The 22016-nt window shown below is 41.1% G+C and overlaps 1 protein-coding gene across 2 annotated transcripts in view; it reads left to right on the top strand.

Moving 5' to 3' along the window:
* Nucleotides 1-22016, top strand: part of phactr1 (phosphatase and actin regulator 1) — a 50225-nt gene that overhangs the window by 21587 nt on the left and 6622 nt on the right. Inside the window, exons 1-8 of one of the 2 annotated variants that reach the window (XM_022205153.2) lie at nt 5352-5697; nt 10667-10831; nt 14242-14322; nt 15270-15392; nt 15478-15681; nt 15761-16022; nt 19355-19560; nt 20830-20986. In XM_022205153.2, the coding sequence (XP_022060845.2) occupies nt 5415-5697; nt 10667-10831; nt 14242-14322; nt 15270-15392; nt 15478-15681; nt 15761-16022; nt 19355-19560; nt 20830-20986 (1481 nt within the window). In that variant the 5' untranslated portion in view covers nt 5352-5414. Of the gene's footprint in view, nt 1-5351; nt 5698-10666; nt 10832-14241; nt 14323-15269; nt 15393-15477; nt 15682-15760; nt 16023-19354; nt 19561-20829; nt 20987-22016 lie in introns of those variants that run through there. The other variant, XM_022205154.2, reaches the window with a different exon arrangement.

Below are 22016 nucleotides of genomic sequence, written 5' to 3'. Positions count from 1 at the left end.
CTCGGTTCTTGTTTCCCACTAATTTTAGCCTCATCCACTTCAAACAAGTACTGTTCATAAAGAATGTTATAGTTATGCTGATGCCTTTGCTTGTAACTGAGCAGAAAGCTGGAGGCTTGATCCTCCATTGAAGGAGGAGGGCTCACTCCAGACACGAGCCTTGTTAACTAAACCGTTCTCCTTTCATCTTGTGATACACAACAGTGTACTTTGAAAGGCTCCGTGAGTCATCGTTTGCAGTGAGCAAAATGCAGCATATGCTTTTGATGTTCGTGTTATGTAAAATACACAAGCATAAATACACAATGCACATGGAAAATAGCCCTTAATGACTGACTATATAAACACAAGTCTAGACAAACACACACATCCGAGGTGTGTTATTGTTGAGCACCACAGCTGACTGGTGGAGGAGATAGCAGCTGATTAGACACTGACTCCTCCTAAGCAGTCTGCACCCTGCAGCTCAGTCTGTCACTGATTTGAGGTGGGATGAATTCATTTTGGATTTATTTGTTGTGACTTCCACCTGCTGGCAGAGGCTTGTAACTGCAGGTTGTGTCCCTTTTTTGGCCTCCACAGAGTGGAAACAAATGTCGCCTACGAGCATGTTGACTCATTTCTTCCAGATTTTTTTTTCTTTTTTTAACATATAAAAGCCTTTCCAAATTTGGCTTCTTTTCATCTTTTGAATCTTGGAGCTGCTGTCTGTGCCGTCTTTTGTTGTTGTCTCTATCAAAGCCACTTGTACAGCTGCCTCAGCCTGAAACATGTTTCAGATTATAGCGAGCTGCCAGACTGATCATCACCTAGAAGTGGGAAGATAGTACTTCCTGCTTTGGCTCTTCTCCATCGGCTTCCAGTAAAATTTATTTTAAGATTCTATTGATTACTTTCATGGCTCGTGTTGGCTCACACCTGCTTATATTACTGAGCTTTCAACTCCATATTACTCTTGACCACATTTAATGTCAGATCCACAAATTTGTGTGCTGTGTTTATTCAATTTTAAATTTACACTAACTTTCAAAGGTTTGTGGTCACCCAGAAAATATCATGTCTTCCATGAAAATTACCGCTTTTATTCATGTGCTAACATAATTGAACAGGGGTTTTATAATCATCAATTAGCCTTTCAACAGCATTAGCTAACACAATGTAACATTAGAACACAGGAGTGATGGTTGCTGGAAATGTTCCTCTGTACCCCTATGTAGATATTCAATTGAAAATCATCCGTTTCCAGCTAAAATAGTCATTTACCACATTAACAATGTCTAGATTGTATTTCTAATTCATTTAATGTTTTCTTCATTGAAAAAAAGCATGCTATTATTTCCAAAATAAGAACATTTCTAAGTGACCCCAAACTCTTGAACTGTAGTGTATTTTAAAACATGTTTAATGTATTGTTTTCAATAACCTATTTACGTAATTACTTTACAACGTATAGGATGTATAAAATAACTAAAGGTGGGATATTCTGTTGTTAATGACTAGTAGCTACTGCTGTTCAGAGTAGTATGTGTCTGGAGTGGAGGAGGCTGCATTTTCAGGACTGCAGCTGTAGGATCCTTGTTTGTTTGTTTTTTTTATTAACTTCTTTTCAGGTCAGATGACATGTCAATCACTTGGCTGTCTTTTCTAGCCCACAGACACTGGCAAAAACAGAAACAGTTTTGGGTGGAGCAAGCCTTTTTATAAAAACTTAACCCGTTAAATAGAAAGTATTAGAAGTACTAATGGGGCAGAATAAACCTTTACAACTCTGCAAACTTGGAGAGAAAGCAGGATTTGGGAGGAAATAAGCCTTTAAGATCTGATGTTGCACACTTTAGTGGTCATACAGTTTGGTACCTGTGGTGCTGTCAACAAACAAGGATCACAGAAATGTGGTCTTTTTACTGCAGCCTCCTCTGCTGCACACAACACATGGTTTATGGCAAACACAATATGTGTTTTTTGTGAAATATGTCTTACACAAAAATCCTAAGAACAAGCACATTAAAATACACATAAATATAAAATGCGTAAATATAAGCACATAAAAAGGACAGCTGATGAGTGTCAAATGAAGGCTGACTGGTTATGAGTTCATTTCTGTATAGAAAAAGGTAGATTTTCCTGCTTTCTGTTTTCTTTGTCTTACTAAAACCACTACATTCTAAGTATCCCGGTGCTTCAACCTCATTGGTTAATGCCGTAGGTCCGACACGTATCAGTGATCTGTGATTGGCTGAACGTGTGAGCGCCAGTGGTGTGTAAAGCAGCCCCCTGAAACATAGATTGAACCCTGAAGTGAAGTAGGCCTTCAAAATAAAATCACGAAGCTTGTGAGTCTTTTGGATGTAAAATAACCCACAGTCTGAATGCAGCTCTGGGAAAAAGGAACAAAACTGAGCTTCTCATAAAAATTGACTAATTGATGCCAACTAATATCATTAATAGATGCTCCATTAACTTTCACTAAATAAATGAAAAAATGTCATTTTTGAATATTTGTCACTGCATTTTCATCCATTTTTCTCCTTCCAACCGATAACACAGAACAAAAACATTGACTTCACTAACCTCCTTCCTGTTTCATACAACAGTTTTTTCTGTAATGCTCGCATTTTAATAATCAAAATATGGCAATTAGTAATTTGTTTCCCCAATGGTAGTGTCTACAGATACGGACCGTACCCATAGCCTGTGGCCTATGGATACGGCACTTTCCCTTATCATAAATATTAATGAGACGCACATGAATATTAATGAGCCGGCTGATGAACGCGCTTTGTGATTGGCTGGTAATCCCACTGAACGCGGTAAACTACTTAATAGGAACTGGACTTAAAACAATGTATACAAGAAAACCCACGCATGCACAGGGAGAACATGCAAACTCCATGCAGAAAGATCACAGGCCCAGGCCAGGATTTGAAACGGGGATCTTCTTTCTGCAATGCAAAGGTGCTAACCACTATGTCACAGTGCAGCCCAGTCCTAAAACATGCTGAGGTTAATTGGTAATTCTAAATTGTCCATAGGTGCCAATGTCATTGTTTGTCTGTAACCGTAGCCGTGTGAGAGAATGACAACCCTGATTAAGTGGTGTATAGATAATGGATGGATGAATGGATATTGCAAGGGCACAGGTGCCACATCCTGGGCTAAGCGTCACACACTATGATGTGATTGGTTTAGAAAAAATACACTGAATATACACTGCACACACCTTGTCTATTTTATCCATATTGCTTACATCTCTTTACTTACTATTTTATTTTATTTTATTGTATTTGTACTTGCACCAAGAGCATCAGAAAAAATTCCTTGTAAGCGTAAAAACCTACTTGGCAATAAAACCGATTCCGATTCTGATTCTGATTTATAAAAGCGTAAAAACTGCAATGTCTAAAGTGTGAGAGGAGACGGTGTATTTTTGGTTAAATTATACAATGTTCGCCGTCAAAGTCATTCATATAAACTGCCTGTAATGTGCAGCAAATAGTAGTTAACTGGCGCCAGCTCTTCAGTGACCTTAACGGGTCCGTACCTCTAGTACAGATGCTACGGGTACGGGTCCGTACCTCTAGTACAGATGCTACGGGTACGGGTCCGTACCTCTAGTACAGATGCTACGGGTACGGGTCCGTACCTCTAGTACAGATGCTACGGGTACGGGTCCGTACCTGTAGCATCAACCTTCTCCAATTGCATTTCTCTTTAAAATCATGCACATTAGTAATATGACTTAACGTAGTGTATTTTTGATTTATTTTTGTTTGTGTTGCCTCTTCATTATCTTCTTTCTGCCCTTGTTAAAGGTCATTGGTCCTATACCATCACCTTTGTATACCAAGCTATGGTGCCAGAACAGCTTCAGTGCTTGTTGACATCGTTTCTCTGAGTTTCTGGAACTCTACTGGAGTGGTAAACACCATTGTTCAAAAAATATTCCCTCATCTGGTGATGATATGATGATGGTGGAGAAGGATGTCTGACACGTAGCAGATGATTCACATCATTTTCTACCCATTCAGAATCAGAATCAGAATCAGAATCAGAATCGGAATCGGTTTTATTGCCAAGTAGGTTTTTACGCTTACAAGGAATTTTTTCTGATGCTCTTGGTGCAAGTACAAATACAATAAAATAAAATAAAATAAAATAGTAAGTAAAGAGATGTAAGCAATATGGATAAAATAGACAAGGTGTGTGCAGTGTATATTCAGTGTATTTTTTCTAAACCAATCACATCATAGTGTGTGACGCTTAGCCCAGGATGTGGCACCTGTGCCCTTGCAATATCCATTCATCCATCCATTATCTATACACCACTTAATCAGGGTTGTCATTCTCTCACACGGCTACGGTTACAGACAAACAATGACATTGGCACCTATGGACAATTTAGAATTACCAATTAACCTCAGCATGTTTTAGGACTGGGCTGCACGGTGACGTAGTGGTTAGCACCTTTGCCTTGCAGAAAGAAGATCCCGTTTCAAATCCTGGCCTGGGCCTGTGATCTTTCTGCATGGAGTTTGCATGTTCTCCCTGTGCATGCGTGGGTTTTCTCCAGGTACTCCGGCTTCCTCCCACAGTCCAAAAACATGCTGAGGTTAACTGGTTACTCTAAATTGCCCGTAGGTGTGAATGTGAAAGTGATAGTTTGTCTGTATATGTAGCCCTGCGACAGCCTGGTGACCTGTCCGGGGTGTCCCCTTCGCCTGAGTCAGCTGAGATAGGCTCCAGCACCCACTGCGACCCTAGTGAGGATAAAGCGGTGTGTAGAGAATGGATGGATGAATGTTTTTGGACTGTGAGAGAAAGCCACAGAACTCAGAGAAAACCCAGGCATGCACGGGGAGAACATGCAAACTCTATGTAGAAAGATGTAAGGAAAGCCGGGATCTTCTAGCTGCAAGGCGAAAGTGCTACCAACCAAACCGCTTTGCAGCCCTCTGCAAAACAGTAAAGTGGGGAAATTGTTTTGGTGGAACATCTTCTCACAGGGAAGTGAACACAGTAAGTAAAATGGATAAGTTACTGAAAAAAGCAGGCCTGCCTGGCTGAATCTTCAAAATTCTCAGGAAAATTTGCAATTGCGTCGGATGGTGCCTGGAGTAGCTGTCGGCATTTACCGCATTAACAATGTCTAGACTGTATTTCTGATTCACACAATATTATCTTCATTGGAAAAAACAACTTTTCTTTCCAAAATAAGGACCCCAAATTTTGAAGGGTAGTGTAGGTTTGTAGAGCTTTAAAAGTATATCAGGGTCATATGCTTTTATTTTGTAGTAGGTGTCCAGCAGTGTGTTTGTGTGATGGCTGACTTGACAGCAGCGGACAGAGCTGCAGACCGTTTGAAATCATCAGTGCAGCGGAGGGCAGAGGGTCCAGCCCTGCAGATCAGCGCAAACATGGCGGTCTGTGGAGGAGACGTGAGGCGTTCATGGTCCGGAACCGGGTGTCAGCCCGACAACTCATCCTCTGTGGTTCGCGAGTCCGAGGAGGAGAAGCCGAGGAAGAGGAGGAAAGCCTTCTGCCTGGCCAGGATCAAGTCCCGCAACAGCTCCGACGGCAGGCAGCAGCAGCATCAGCCCGCCGCCAACAACAACAACATGCCGTTCATGATCCACTGTCAGATCGGCAAAGAAATCAAACACATCTGCAGCAACTGCCGGGGAGCGGAGCCGCTGGACGGTGAGGAGCCGCCGGTTACCCCAGAGAGGAGGAGGATCAGGGTTACTGTTGTGGTTGGTCTGAGATGAGCCCTGTCATGTGTCGGACCGTTCCCTGCCTGCCGGGGAGCCTGGAGGCATCTGGGGCAGAACATCAGCCCTGAGAGTCCCTGTGTGGAGTGATCTGCCTCACAGTGGCCTTAAAGGAGCTTATCGCTACCTAGAGCCTGTTGTTTTGTCAGAGTTAGTACAGCTGGTGTCTCTGATTTACTGCAGCTTGTGTAGCCATGGTTTCACATTCAGGTTCTGTGTTTAGTTTTGCTTCCTTGTGTGCTTTTTGGTTCCCTGAATCACCTCTAAGAGTACATCCATGTAATTCAGGTTGTCGTCAGTTTGAGTGAAAATACCTGATGCTAGTATTGTCTGTCCGTAGATACAGTGTCCACCTATGTGCAGTTTATTCCTCAAAAAACAAACTTAATTGACGTGCATTAATGTGTGTTTCTCGGTGATATATCCACGTCTGTTTAGTCACTAAAAAGTCCCTTGGCGATATCTTTCAATCTAGTTTTGCTCGACCATCAGTCCACAGAGGGAGATTGAATTCACAGAGATGTAAGAGCTGCACATCCTCATGACTAAGAGGTGGAGGGGCTGTTTCTTTTCTTTTCTTTTTTTTTTTTTTTGCTTGAGTGGCTCCAACCATCAATAGATTATTAGTGCTGCTGCTTTCTGTCAATCTGGTTAATCAATTTATGGAACTGTGACATCAGTCAGAGCATCTTTGAACGCTCACACTGAAGTAACATGCTATATATCAGTAAGGATGCAACCAGCAGTCACTATCATCGACAATTAATCTGTCTGTTGTCTTACTTGATTAATCCATTAATTGTTTGGTCTATGAAATGTCAGAAAATTGTGAAAAGTATCAGTACTTTCTAAAGCCCAAGGTCACATCTTCAGTTGTACTGATACTCAGAAACCAGGAAATATTGACGTATAAGAGGCTGGATCCAGATGTTTTGGACAGTTACTCTGAAACAAACATTACTCAAACCAATTAACTGATTATTGACACAGATTAATTTGATATTTGGATTAATCGTTGCAGCTCTAAATAACTGCTCAATTAATCAGTTAGTTGATTTATTGAGACCTCTCTCCAGTGTTACTGTCCGTCTGCAGAGCGGTGCAGTTCAACAATACAAACAGCTGCTTTAAATGTTACCTGAAAGGTCAGCTTAACCTCTAATGATGTTAAATGCTAATTATTGAGTTGATCGAATGTCAGAGGATTGCGAGAAATATGTTTTGTCAGACCAGTCAAGATATTCAGTATGTGAAGTATCAAATGTTTGTGAAGCAGCTTAAACTCTTCAGTTCTCAGAGTTGTTGTCTTGTGAGTCAATCAGCTAATCTGGAAATGGGATTGTAGTTTTAGCACCACTGTTGTCCCAGAGGACGAACGAGTCAGTCACAGAATTTATGTGATTAATTGAAAGACCTGTCAAACTGTTTCCAGGGTTATTTTTGCTCCACGGATCAATACAGTCAGGTTGATGCCTAAAATCTATGGCCCAGTCACCCCAAAACATATTTCTGCAGCATTGATTTATTCCAAGTCATTCCCAATAATGAGAGCAAAAAATAAATAAATCTAACAAACATGAATCAAGCAGCAACTTTAGTCATCTAATGAAGGGAGCTTGTTCTTCCGCCCTGCCAGCATCGCCTCTTGTTTGGCTCATCTGACTTGTTTTGGAGCTTGTTGTTGACTGAGTCAGTGTTTTGAGGCAGCAGTGAGATAACAGGCCCGGGGTCGGACTGAAAGAATGTCGCCCTGCTGTGTGAGTCTGAGCCTCTGACTCACTGCTGGGGGGTCGGGCAGCACCAGGAGGGACGGGACACCTTCATTGTGTTTCCACAGACAACAGATGAGCCACAACTCCTCCAAACTGTGTTGCAATTCATTAAAGGAAATGAAAAGGCAGTTTCTGGTCAGCTGGAGCTGCATCACTCAAGTGTTTTATAGCCAAATGATTTCACTGCGGGCCTGTAATGAGTGTCGCTGAGGCTGGAGATGTTTCGCATTTAGAGAAAGTTTCTGTTTATTTGTGCAGGTAAGGTTTCTGTGAGCTCTCTGACATTCACACCAGGGTGCTACAGAGACCAACCACAGAGTCAACCTGTGCTGAGCAGCAGGGAAGGAGGCTGGGCCCAGGGGATGGATGCTGTTGTTGAAGGGCTGCTCAGTGCTAGCTGCTGAGCTGGTGCAGATTTGAACTGACATCCCTCTTGTAGCAAGACCACCTCAAGGCTGACGTCCCCTCCTGTCTGCAGCTGCTTACTGGTTTACAGTCAGTTTGGTTTTTCGTCCGACCCACTGGCACTGACTGATTTTTATTTTTAGCTCCACTCTCTTTAGCAGCTGTTGGCTCGACCGAAATACAATAAACTAGAAATCAGGGGTCAGGAGCTTTCTGATAAGAAAAAAGATCTATCAAGAACCTGTTTGTCTGGTCGTAGTTGTTTGCCGGGTAAGAGACGATTATTGTTTTTTTGGTTAATTGCTTTACAGACGTTGAATCCTTTCAGAATCCATCCATCCATTATCTGTACACCGCTTAATCCTCATTCAGGTCAAGGGGCTGGAGTCTATCCCAGCTGACTTAGCACCAAGGCCGGGATGCAAACTGGGAATCTTCCGGCTACAAGGTGTGCTAACCGAGCCCCTGTGCAGCCCTGAGGCATAATATATTTTATAAAACTGTAACATTACCTGTAAACTTTTATGTAATTTTAAAACCGACATTGGTGCACTAAACCATTGCACCTTCAATACTGATGGACTGCTGATATTGCGATGTCTTTTCTGGACGTGGATTAATGTGATTCTATGCTAACATGTTAGCCATGACAGCTTGATGTGGCCGTATGTGTTTGTTGTGGAGTCCTTCTGGTTGCTAATGGCCAAAGAACGTTGATTACTGCAGCTTTAAAGAGCCCATATTCTGGGGTTCTTCTTTTTTTTTCTGGAGTCTATCCCAGCTGACTTAAGATGAAGACAGGGGCCACCTGGGACAAGTCACCAGTTTATCGCAGGGCTACACAGAAAGATAAACAATCACACTCACGGAAAATTTAGAATTACCAATTGAGTTAAATTGACTTTGGGAGGAAGCTGGAGAAAACCTACACATGCAAACTCCATGTAGAAAGATGCCAGGAAGGGGACATGAACCAGGGATCTTCTAACTGCAAGGCAACAGTGCTAACCACCAACCACTGTGCTGCCCCCTTTTGGAAACAATTCCAAAAATATATTTCTATGCCCACACAGATTTTTGTTAAGTTTTACCTTAACTGTTTTTCATCACACACTGGGTTTCAACTGATGATTATTTCAATGTTTGTTAATTAGTCAGTTCTTTTCTCAATGAATTGATGAGTTATTTGTTCAAAAAAGTGTCTGAAAATGATGAAAAATGTTAATTAGTGTTTCCCAGAGCCCAAGATATTGTTGTAAAATGTTTTAATTTGCACTAAACCCTTACATATTCAGTTTACTGTCTTAGAGGAGTAACAAAACTCCTTTATGTCCAAACACAACTAATCGTAGCAGCTCTAATCCCACGCTCTAGACTCTACATGCTTTTAATTAATATTCCTTACAGTTGGTCATTTTTGTAGACATTGCAATGACACATGAGCCTATGAAATTTCAGCAGTTCTTCAGTATTTGCAGTAACACTTGTGCTCAGTTTTCCTTCTGCAATAGTTCTTTTTTCATAAATCCCAAATTACCACATGTATCTGAGTCCATGTGGATGTAGGTTTATGCTGGAGTGTGTCTGTTTGCAGTGTGTCTGCTGGTGTGCGTGTGTGTGTGTGTGTGTTTACATCTACCGCTGCCTGCTGAAATGTTCCTTTTGTTTTTTCCACCCATGGCTGCCGGATCCAGCCTCATGCCCTTGTTCTGCAGAGGATGTTGTGCTTAATGGGAAAGGTGTAATTTGGAATGGAAAACTGGAGCATACTGCATAGAGGGGCCTCAAGCTTGATTACTTTCAGACAACTCCCTGCGGGGCGGAGGGAATTACAGCTCAGAGGGAGATGGTGAAAGAAAAACATGGAGGAGGAAGACTCCCCATTGGAGAAGCTTATATTTGTGTTCAAATGTCTTGTGGATGTTCGCGGCACTCTTGTTTACATTCTGTTTATGTTCTATCAAGTATCCGCGTCAGACCCATCGTGACGTTTTGCTCCCGTTGCTCCTCCATGAAGTGTCTTTTTTTTCCCTCTTGTTACATAAGGTCTCTGCTGGTGGAGCCACCTGACACATTAACTGTGATTAAGAGCGATCCAAATAAGCTTTACCTGACTTGATTATGCACAGCCCGCTAGCAGAGTACATCCCCTGACATTTGAAGCAGACACTAGTGATCTCCTGCTTTCACTAACTGTGGATTTACGAAGAACATTATCACAATAAATATGCAGCACAGTAACTAAATATTTACTTAGTGCCTCGCTTGACCTGACCATTTAAAACAACCCTAAATGACATCTTTTTCAGCATTATTTGTGAACATTATACACATGGAACTGCACTGAAGCAGCAAAAACAATCTGTTTTTGTTGAGATAGATTTTTCTGAGTAACCCTGTAAATATAGATTTATGAGTGTGATATATTGATTTCATCTGAAAATGATGGAGTCATTGGAGGGTGGGATCTTTGGGAGTTGTGAACTATTACCCACTTAGAGTCACCACTACAATTATTGACAGTATTGATTAATGATCCTAGTCATTGCAGTTCCATACTTTCTTTTCGTAATTCTATGACAAACACTCCAGATACATTCCAGATAATAATATGTTTGAATTCTACTATTAATGTGCTTTCAGGTGAAAGACAAAAACACCATCGAGCACGATGAGGTTTTGTTTGTTGCTTTGTTTAATGCTTCTCCTTGTGTTTTCCAGCTGAGGAGGTAGAGAGGTTGGCAGCGATGCGCTCTGATTCCCTAGTCCCAGGCACGCACACGCCTCCTATCCGACGGCGCAGCAAATTCGCTACTCTGGGACGCCTGTTCAAACCGTGGAAATGGAGGAAGAAGAAGAGTGAGAAGTTCAAGCAGACCTCTGCAGGTGAGAACCAAACCACTGTCAACGTCACACCTCCATTACCACTCAGTTCTGCTCCTCTTCCTCCCTGCATTAGGGATATATCAAGGTTTTCTTTATTTCTCCCTACCTATCATGTTGCAGTGTTGGATGTTCTTAATAAACATAGCAATAAACTACTGTTCAAAAGTCACTTAGATTTCTAAGTCTTTATTTTTTGAAAGCATTTTTTTTTCAATAAACGTAACATTAAATGAACCAGAAATACAATCTTGATGGTGTTAATGTGGTAAATGACTATTCTAGCTGGAAACGGCTGATTTTTAATGGAATATCTCCATAGGGGTACAGAGGAACATTTCCAGCAACCATCACTCCTGTGTTCTAACTCTACATTGTGTTAGCTAATGGTGTTGAAAGGCTAATTGATGATTAGAAAACCCTTGTGCAATTGTGTTAGCACATGAATAAAACTGAGTTTTCATGGAAAACATGAAATTGCCTTGGTGACCCCACACTTTTGAACGGTAGTGTAGTTCAATAATAAATAGTTTTCTTTCACTTCACTCCATCCAGCGCCCTCCATAATTATTGGCACCCCTGGTTAAGATGTGTTGAAAGCCTTTAAATAAATTCCAGTTTTATTTCAGAAGCATACTCTCACACTGAAAATTGTACAAAAATATATTATAGGAGAAGATTAGGGGCTGTTTTGTTGGCAAAAGGGGGTTGTACAAAGTATTAACATCAGGGTTGTTAATAATGGTGGCACACATGATTTGATGTAAAATAGTTATTTCTTAATGTGTGATTTTTTTCCCCACTGAATAATAATAATAAATCCACTTTAATTAAAGGTTGGATTTTTCTCTTTTTTCATTGTGGTCCTTTTTTTTTTTTTTTTTTTAAATGAATTTATTAGAAGCTAAAGAAGACATCTTATCCAGGGGTGCCAATAATTATGGAGGGCGCTGTAATTGCTGCGTTGTTTCTGGCTCTAGTCATTGGTCAGATGTAGTTTGTGCTGCGGTCAGTGAACAGCAACACCAGTTCACAAGTGATTAGATTTTGGAAGTAGTGCAGCTTATAGTCTAGAGCCACAGATACACGCTGCAGACTTATGGGGACTTATCCATTGGAAATGAAATCATACAATGACTGGGCAGCCTTGACAGAATATTGCACTCTTTGAGTGCTTTTCATGTTTTACAAAGTTTAAACCATGTCATCAATTGTGCTGCATAGCCTTTCTTAAAGAGCCCAGAGCTAAAAGCTCTCATTTCAGACTATTAATGAACTGTGAGCCTGCAGAAAAAAACAATGTCAGATAAATATATGTGTTATTTTTAATGAATGTGAATGTAAAGCTACTTGATTGGAGTCATAGAAAAATAGAGAGGTGGAAAGGAGCATAATAGGTCCCCTTTAATCTGCGTCACTCACTTGTGGACAGCAGATAGATGTGCTTGTTGCACCTAGCAACAGCAGCATTGATGAATGGGAGCTCAGTGGTGCTGAGCTGCAGAGCAGGGGGTGATATAGGAGCTGCAGCAAACATCTGCTGTGGACGATTGTGGTTGTGTGAGGTGTGTAAAACAGAGAAAGGCTTCAGCATCAACCAGACCATCATTACTGCAAAGCCTCGGCAGTCTGCTGTTAGTGTAAGGGAAAGTTTGGCTTTGTCCGATCTGCACTTTGTAAAAGAAACAAATCATCAATAGTGATAACATTAAACTGATAAATTGTTAGCTTATTTCATTCATCATCTTATAATCCTTTAACTGGCTGCAGGTGGGGCTGCACAGTGGAGTAGTGGTTAGCACTTTCGCCTTGCAGCAAGGCCACCCCGGTTCAAATCCCGGGATGCATGTTCTCCCTGTGCATGCGTGGGTTTTCTCCGGGTACTCTGGCTTCCTCCCACAGTCCAAAAATATGCTGAGGTTAATTGATAACTCTAAATTGTCCGTAGGTATGAATGTGTGTGTGATTGTTTGTCTGTATGTGTAGCCCTGCGACAGTCTGCACAGCAAATTGTACAGCTCATGTGCACAATTTATGTTTGTTTCACTTGGTTTAAACATTATGGCTAAAAGCTGTTAATTACAGTGTTGATCGGAGATGCAAACACAACAGCTGTGTGGAAGAGTCAATAATTAATGTTCACTGCAGCAACAAATTAGCTTTAAATGGAGGCTGTCAGCCTCTGTGTTGTCTCTGTAGTAGTAAATTACCTCTTAATCCAGAGCAATGCCTCTCCATCTGAGCAATGTGAACGTTGTTGCATATGTCTGGCTCAGAGCTGCAATATTCTCTGGGTCCTAAGCTGTGAAACAGGAGAAAACATTTGATTTGGCTATAGAAATGAACGCTGTTGTTGTTTTTCAGCTGGCTGAACAGTTTTACATCCTGTTCTCAGTGAGAGACACAAACACACAGCAGAGGGGTGAAGAGAGGTTTCCTACAGCCAAGCTGTTCTCCCAGCTGTCACAGCAGCTCTGTTTCATTCTTTCTTTTTCCTACTGAAACCTTCCTCCTTTCTCTGAATCCTAGTAGCACACAGTATACATTCTATAGCACACACGTGTACACACAGATGGCTGCATGTTGTGTGTACCATGTGTTCATTCTATAGCTCAGCCATCATTCAGTCATGGTCAATTAATTTATGTGGATGTATGTGATATGGTAAGATCTCATCCAGAGACAGTAATTATGTCTTTTATTTAAATAACATACGCTATCGTTCAAAAGTTTGGGGTCACTTAGAAATGTCCATATTTTGGAAAGAAAGTCATTTTTTCAATGAAGATAACATTAAATGAATCAGAAATACAGCCTAGACATTGTTAATGTGATAAATGACTATTCTTGCCGGAAACAGCTGATTTTTAATGAATTATCTATAGAGGGGTACAGAGGAACATTTCCAGCAACCATCCCTCCTGTGTTCTGATGCTACATTGTGTCCAGCTAGAATAGTCATTTACCATGTTAACAATGTCTGGACTGTATGTCTGATTCATTTAATATTATTTTTCATTGAAAAATACTTCTTTTATAAATAAGGACATTTCTAAGTGACCCCAAACTTTTGAACAGAAATGTATATTTTGTAATGTAATGATCTGGAATAATAAATAATAATTTATAATGAGACGGCTACTTAGAAATCAGCATCAGTACCATGATATTAGCAGTGTGTCTGTCACAGGATTGTCTGGCTGCTCGTCTGTGTGTAGCTCAGATGTTCAGTTGCTAGATTATTACTGGGCAATAATGAAGGAAGCAGCAAATCCAAACGAACAGTTACTGCAGCTTACACATTCCTCAGCACCAGCCCAACATTATAACATTCGAGCGTAACAGGCTAGTATCAGGCACGCCAGACTTCTCTCTGTTGTTGTTTTGACGTCACGCTCCTCGTGTTCCCTCAGTGCTGGAGAGGAAAATGTCCACTCGCCAGAGCAGAGAGGAGCTCATCAAGAAAGGATTCCTGAAGGAGGTTTATGAGAAAGGTGAGGATGACAAGTAACACACAGGACTAAAATGTGAAATGTTGCACTGCTGAATAGTTGATAATTCATTTTATTTTGCCCAGTTTCATTTTGTTGTTTTAATAAAGTACAATTATTTAAGGTTTTCCACTTGCAGCTTCTCAGATGTGGCACTTTGTCTCTGATCTTTTCTCTAACATCTGCTGGTTTCAGTCTGCTGCTATGACTCAGTATTATCACTACTCATCATATTAGGTTATTGTTTTCTATAATTCTGTATATGTACAGATAAGTTAATGATTTTAATAAATGTTCATTTTCAGACAAGAAATTATTCATTTACTTTGTAAACCACATAGCCCACCATTTTGCGCTATTTGGCTCAATTGAGAAGCCATGACTGACTCCAACAGCCACCTGACAATATTGAGGGACTTTTAGATTGAACTGCAGGCTGTGTTTTCACAGATCAGAGAGGAGACATGGATGGTAGCAAATTAAACAGACTGAGAGGAAAGTAAAACATAACTGATAAATAAAACGGATACAGCATGGCTCGACAACAATGTTCAGAGGAACGAGTTGTTGGAAGATACATTCAGCACGGTGAAATGTGATGTGCAGAGCAGTGTGAAAAATACCTGTCTGAAATGCCTAGAAATTGCAAAAATGTTTGTAAAATATGTATAGTAAGTGTCACTATTTGGTCAAGATTAAGATATTTGTTTTGCACTTGAAAATCCTCAACATATTTGCTTGGCATTTTTAATTAATTGATTATCAGAATTGTTTGCACTGCATTTTCTGTTAAAGTGATCAGCTGGCAAATTTAAGTTTAACAAAAACACTAAAGCAATATTGCCTCCTCTGGTTCTCATTTCTGCCTATTTTTCCATTTACCTCCTTTGGATCCTCATTTTTCTTTTCATCCCCCTATTTGTCTTGTCCTGCTTTGTCTTTTCTTGTAGATGGCTCATCTACGGCTGTGCGGGAGGAGGTGAAGATGGAGAACGGTCAATCTCCAGTGTTCGGCTCTAGCCTATCAGATTCTGAAGGTACTGAGCTGATGGAAGGAGCAGCAGCAGCTGTAGGTAGGCAGCACAGCCTCAGCGCAACTGCTACCTGATTACTTATTTGATACATTATGGCCTCTGATTCTTTCGTTTTTTTCTTCAGGATCACTGGAGTTTCAAATGCCCAGTGATGGTACGTGTCAACAAGACCACACACAGAAATCCAGCCAGGCTCCACCCACAAAGAAGCCCACGACATATCCGGCTGATGGCGCCGAAACAAGCCTGTCCAGACCTCCAACGCTACACAAACAACCTCCTGCTCTACCACCCAAACCTTTCAACAGGCTACCTAATCACATTACAGGTCGGTGTGTCTTCATGCACTCTCATAACTGCATTTGTGTTTGCCTGTCTAACTCTGTCCCATCCTCCCTCCCATTCAGATGCTGCCCCTGTGAAGTTGCCATGTATGTCAGTCAAGCTATCTCCTCCTCTACCTCCAAAGAAGCTCCTGATCTCCATACCTGCAGGGAGCATGGAGCCCTCTACGCTCGCCTTCCAGAAGTGCCCCGCCCCTCCCAGCCATGCTCCAATGGGTGGACACTCACTACAGTATGGGACACTTCCTGTTCCTCTCCACCCACCCAGCCGGATCATAGAGGAACTCAACAAGACCTTGGCCCTCACCATGCAGAGGTTTGAGAGGTGAGGATCACTCCCACAGGCTTTGACAAACACATACAGAACTTTTTCATTACTCGTTACTCTGCTTATTATTTTGTCTACACTAACCACTTGAAAGCCGTTACTAAATCTGCCTATTACCACCTGAAAAACATCTCTAGGATCAAGGGTTTCACACCGAGAAATGTATTCATGCGTTTATTTTCAGTAGGTTAAATTATTATAATGGTGTCTTTATAGGTCCTAAAATGAAATCAGTCAAACAGCTGTAGCTGATCCAGAATGCTGCTGTCAGAGTCCTCACTAACTGAGTCATTCAGGCAGCTCACTGTGTTCTTCTTGGGCACAGGGATGATGGTGGCTGTCTTCAGGCAGGTGGGGACTGGAGACTGAAGTAGCGAGAGGGTAAACATGGTGGTGAAAACCTCTGCCAGCTATTTTGCACATGACTTTAGCACACTTCCTGTGTCACCGTCTGGACCAGGTGCTTTCCTCGTGTTGACTGCTCCGGGTGATTCTGACCTGATGCTGCTGCAGCTGGATGGGGGTGTCGTTCCTCTCTGGAAGAGCAGTGAAGGTGTGGGCCTGTCAATTGCGTTGGTCAAAACGAGCAAAGAACTGGTTCAGAGGGTGCTGTCTGTGGAGTCTGACATCATCTGACCATCCTTATAGCTGATGAGTCTCTTGACTCCCTGCCACATGTTCCAGCTGCTCCTCACCTACGGGTACGGGTCCGTATCTGTAGCCACTACCATAGAACAAACTTCCTGAACACCTGAAGTCTGCTCAAACTGTCGGCTCTTTAAAATCAAGCCTGAAAACCAGATTGTTTACTGCAGCTTTTTCTTAGATGCTTAATCTATTATCTTATCTTTTAATGCACTTTTATGTTTTGTTTCTATTAAGTTTATGTATGATCATAATGCCGACTTTTATATAATTTTCTAATTAATTTTCTGAATGTATTTCTTTGCCTTTGTAAAGCACATTGAATTGCCTTGTGTATGAATTGTGCTATACAAATAAGCTTGTGTTGCTTTGCCTTACAAAGTGTCAGACAACAAGTGAAAAGGGTTCATAAAATTTTCCACATCTCAAGGTGACATTGCCAGATGTCTTATTCTGTCTGACCAACAGAGCCAAATCATTTTACTATCATGTTTCACATTTTAGTTTTTTTTTGTTGCTTAAAATGATTCTATCAAAACTATTACTGCCAATTATGATCAACTTATTGATTATTCAGCTAATCACTGCGGCTTGAAAATGTAACATTTGGAAAGCAGCTGCTACAAGGGGTGAAACGATAGGTGTTTTTAGGGTTTATAACAATATTCATTATTATTAGCAGTAAAAATGAAATTAGTGGTGTCAAATTTCAGCATATCAAAATATCCCACAACAAAACTTTATTAAAATGCCTTTCTTAATTAATTTTAAATTAAGTTTGAAGAGAACTTTTCCTGTATGTATTCTTCAGTGTTCGTAGACTATTATCTGCGATGTGTAACCAATCACATCGTTCTATCAGTGGGTAACTACATGCAAAGAGGGGCATTTGTGGTTTTATCCTGTGTAGTGTGTCATTTTGAAAACAACCAATGCTTCCTTTCCGTCATTTTACAATGTTTGTAATCTCCAGCTACAGACACCATGAGTGTAGAGTGTCACCTGATCAGGCCAAGTGAATGTAAAAAGCATGCAGTCTGATAATGGTAGAACTCCATACACAACAAGCCGTTGCTCCAGCAGGATGACTTGTAACATCTGCTCAAGACAGTTATCTTTAATTTAATAATGACTTTAGTTTTAATGAATACACTTTTTTTTGTTTAGTGTCATTCACGTTCTGTGATGATGAACTGAATTATATTGGTCCGACAAAACAACACAACTGAAGACATCACCTTGAAGACTAGGGAACTGGAATGGAAATTTTTCACAGATTACCAGATCAGTGGATGAAAAATTCTTGATTGCAACCCTCAAGTGTTTTAAAATGTTCCAGCAGCAGTATAATACTTAAAGATATTTCAGTTTACATGGATTTGAAGCATGAAAAAACATAATCCTCGCATTTAAAAAAACTAGGAGCACTAAATGTTTGCTTTTTGAACAATGTTCAGTAATCAAATGTGAGAATTCATCCATCCATCCATTCTGTATACACCGCTTTATCCTCACGAGGGTCGCTGAGGGGCTGGAGCCTATCCCAGCTGACTTGGGCGAAGGCAGGGGACATCAGGGTCGGCAGTTCGATTCCCGCTCTCGACTAGTCATGTGCTGCATGCCGAAGTTTCCTTGGACAAGATTCTGAACCCCAAATTGCCTACCAGTGACTGTTCCACTGGTGTATGAATGTATACTGACTGATGTTGCAGGTTGATTAGCAACCTGCACATTAGTGTGTGAATGTGTGTGTGTCTGGGTGAATGGGAGTAATTGCTGTAAAAGTGCTTTGAGTACTCTGATGAGTAGAAAAGTGCTATATAAGAGCAAGTCCATTTACCATTACCCTGGACAGGTCACCAGTCTGTCGCAGGGCTGCATATACAGACAAACAATCACTCTCACATTCACACCTATGGACAATTTAGATTAACCTCAGCATATTTTTGGACTGTGGGAGGAAGCCGGAGTACCTGGAGAAAACCTACGCATGCACAGGGAGAACATGCAAACTCCAAATGTGAGAATTGTTGCTGGTTAAATTGACAGCTAGTAATAAAGTTTTCCATTCCAGTTCTTACCCAGAGTGCATTTTACTCCTAAAACCTTCCATTTTATATTTGATTTTCTTCATCCTAGAGCTGCGGTGTTTCTCAGACGTTGTTCTGATTGTCCACCTCCTCAGGTTTATGCTGCAGTGCATGAAGGGAGAAGAATACTGTCATTGACAAAATGTCACTCGTGGAAAACCTTGTGTTGTTTTCATCATCTGCAGTCTCTTATGGAAGCATACTGTTTCCACCCCTTTTCCTCCTTGACTGCACACTTTCACATCCATCAGTATGATTGGTCACCTGTCTGAAGATTCATTTTGTACCAGTCAGACTCTCCCTTGGGCAGGAGGTTATGTTCATGGAAGAGCCTCCTGATATGTTTTTTGGGTCTAAACTTGTTTATTTGTACAAATCACAGCTGTTATTTTTCTCGCACTTGTCCCTTCTTTGCCTGGATGGAATTTATTGTAAAGATATTTGTGACACATACACATGATTCACCAAACTGAAGAATTTGATGGTGCTCAGACTGTTTTAATGCTCTTCCATAGAGCTTCTCTTGTGTTATTTTGCTATTTAAACCTACAGTGAGCACACATGTGACCTTTGCTCTTTCCCACCCACCTGCAGTTCCATGATGCACGCTGTTCCCACGGTGATGATTGAATGTGACGACGACAAAGAAAACCTCCCCAACGAGGCCGACTACGAGGACCTGCCGGGTATGTACAAGGACGAGGAAGAAGAGGAGGAGGAGGAGGAAGAGGATGAGGAAGAAGATGATGAGGATGAAGAGGAAGATGAGGAAGAGGATGAGGATGATACACTGTTTACAAGTAAGCCTCTTTCTTGTCCTCTGTGGGATTCTTCTTCAGGAAGGTTCTGGAAGCATCTCTCTGTTGCTCATCTAATTAACTGAGGCCAATCAATACTGTAGCAGCAGTGGTTTTCCAGTGTGTGTCCTTTAACTGTCACTTCTTGTTAATAATAATAATACATATTTATGAAGTGGGTGCATCTACATAGGTCATTTTTATTTTGTGTATGAGCATGTGTGTGTCTCCATATGGCTACACAAGCATCAACTACACACATGCCTTTAAGTATTCAGACCTGCAGTTAGTAATCAGAGATATGAATTATTTATCACACCAGTGTTATGTATATTGTGGTTTTATTGTATATATTGCAAAAGACCTCTTATATAATACATGAGAAAAGGGGAAAAAGGACAGTGCTGTGTGGGTCTCACTAGGGATTTGTCTTATGTTTCCCAAAATGAAAAAAATCAAATGAAAGAGTGCATACCATGTTCAATTACAGCTTTCTCTTTTTTTTGTGAGCCACTAGAATATGTTAAAATGCTTTAATGTTCAAATGTATTTTTCTCACAGTGTACCACCGCTTCGTACCCTCTGTCTCAAATGAGCCTTTTTACCCACTGTCCTGAAAAGCCAAGTCTGCTTTAACTGGTCAGCTACCACAACCCCAAACTTTTCAGACATGCACTCCTTCCCGTTTATCTGATGGCAACTGAATGTGTCAGCTTCATGTCTAAATGGTAATTTCCCTAAAATTCTCAAAAGCAATTTTACTGGAGCAGACCAAGTAACATTTCTGTGACTTCCAACTCAGCTCAAGTCTGAACTGCACACAGTCATATTAAGGGACAGGAACACACAAAAACAGTGTACTTCAAGTTGTGTGAAGTGATCTAAGGAAGGATTTTAGAACATTTAAGTTCTAAGTCAGAACCATAATATTGAGTCGAGGGTGCCCACAATTTTGTCTGGCCGTTTTTTGAGTTTTGTGTAAAATTATGTCAATTTTGTTTTCTTTCTTCTGCTTTTTTGTGTTTTTCCGATTCACATAAAGGAAATATACACATGTATAGGAACAACATTTGTAATTGCAACAATTTCTGGGAGAAATTGTGTATTTTCTGGAAAAATTCCAGGGGTGCCAATATTTTCAGCCATGACTGTAGATAATGGATGCATAGATATTAAGCCTCAGAGAAACAAGCTCTCAAGTGAGAGATCAACAGCCTGGAAATATACAACTGAGTTGACACTACATTCATCTCCCCTGTCTCACATTTTAAGGCACACTAGCCATGAAAGTTTTAAGGAAAGACTCTCTGGCCATCAAGCTGAGCAACCGTCCATCAAAGAGGGAGCTGGAGGAAAAGAACATCCTGCCGCTGCAGTCGGACCAGGAGCGGCTTGAGTCTCGACAACAAACAGCCACCAAATTGACCAGGTGAGCTCCCGGATAAACAGTGTGCATGCTGACGTGGCACCAAGACACTGGAGGCATCACAGATGTCATTATACACATCTTCTACGCAGCCACAGCACTCCACATGCAGACCCAGTCACCTCAAAGGGTTTCAGCTCATGTGAGCTGTGATAGATGTGACCTGGCTGCTGCAGGGAGCAGATGATGGATGATGAGTCATAATGCAGAGAGGAGGCAGAGCAGAAAGATTAAAGGTGCAGGACATGTACAGGAGAAGGGGTGGGGTGGGGGGTGGGAGGGGGTCAGGATTGGAGTGAAAGCCTCAATAAACATGTACAGACACAAATGTGTTTCCTAGAGAATCAGACAAGATGCTTTCTAATCATTCCCAACTCATTCCTACATCAAAAACTTCTTTCCGTCACAAAGCATCGATTTTTAAAAATTCAATGTCAGTATTTATGATTGCATGCATTTCAACTTTTGATTATTATTTAAAGTGTTGATAAACTATGGACCTTCTGTCCCTTGAACAGTGTTAATGGTATAAGCACAATAATGCACCTAAGATGTTCTGTTTCAGATAGTAATGGACTTTGCAGAGAATATGATAGTCCAGCTTCGACAAATCAGAACACCTTCTTATGTAATATTGCTCAAATATGCTTATACTGATAAGTGTTCCAATTTTGCACACAATACACATCCTAACATTTGCTGAGTAGTCACACTGTTACTGTTTTGTTATCCAGCTCTGGAGTGAAGTAACTCAGAAAACATTCTCCTCCTTCTCTGGCTGATCTTTTCACCATCTCCGTGGCCACAGCCTCCTGTTTAGCATCCTGTTTTTTCTATCCTCCTCCAGTTCACACTCACTATCAGTCATCCTACCTTTGTATTCTCTCTGAACCAGTGCCTACAGACTCTGTAAATTCACAAAATACTGCCTCATAAAAGTGACAGTACATGCACAGTCAGCCTGTCTGCCCAGTCTGTCCACATGAGTAAAATCTCTCGCATAAAATGAGTCGAGTACAATAAAGATGATCTG

The sequence above is a fragment of the Acanthochromis polyacanthus genome, chromosome 4 (assembly GCF_021347895.1).
Source record: "Acanthochromis polyacanthus isolate Apoly-LR-REF ecotype Palm Island chromosome 4, KAUST_Apoly_ChrSc, whole genome shotgun sequence".
NCBI classification, from domain to species: Eukaryota; Metazoa; Chordata; class Actinopteri; family Pomacentridae; genus Acanthochromis; species Acanthochromis polyacanthus.
The sequence above is the reverse complement of the archived record's forward strand: the minus strand, read 5'-3'. Positions and strand labels throughout refer to the sequence as shown.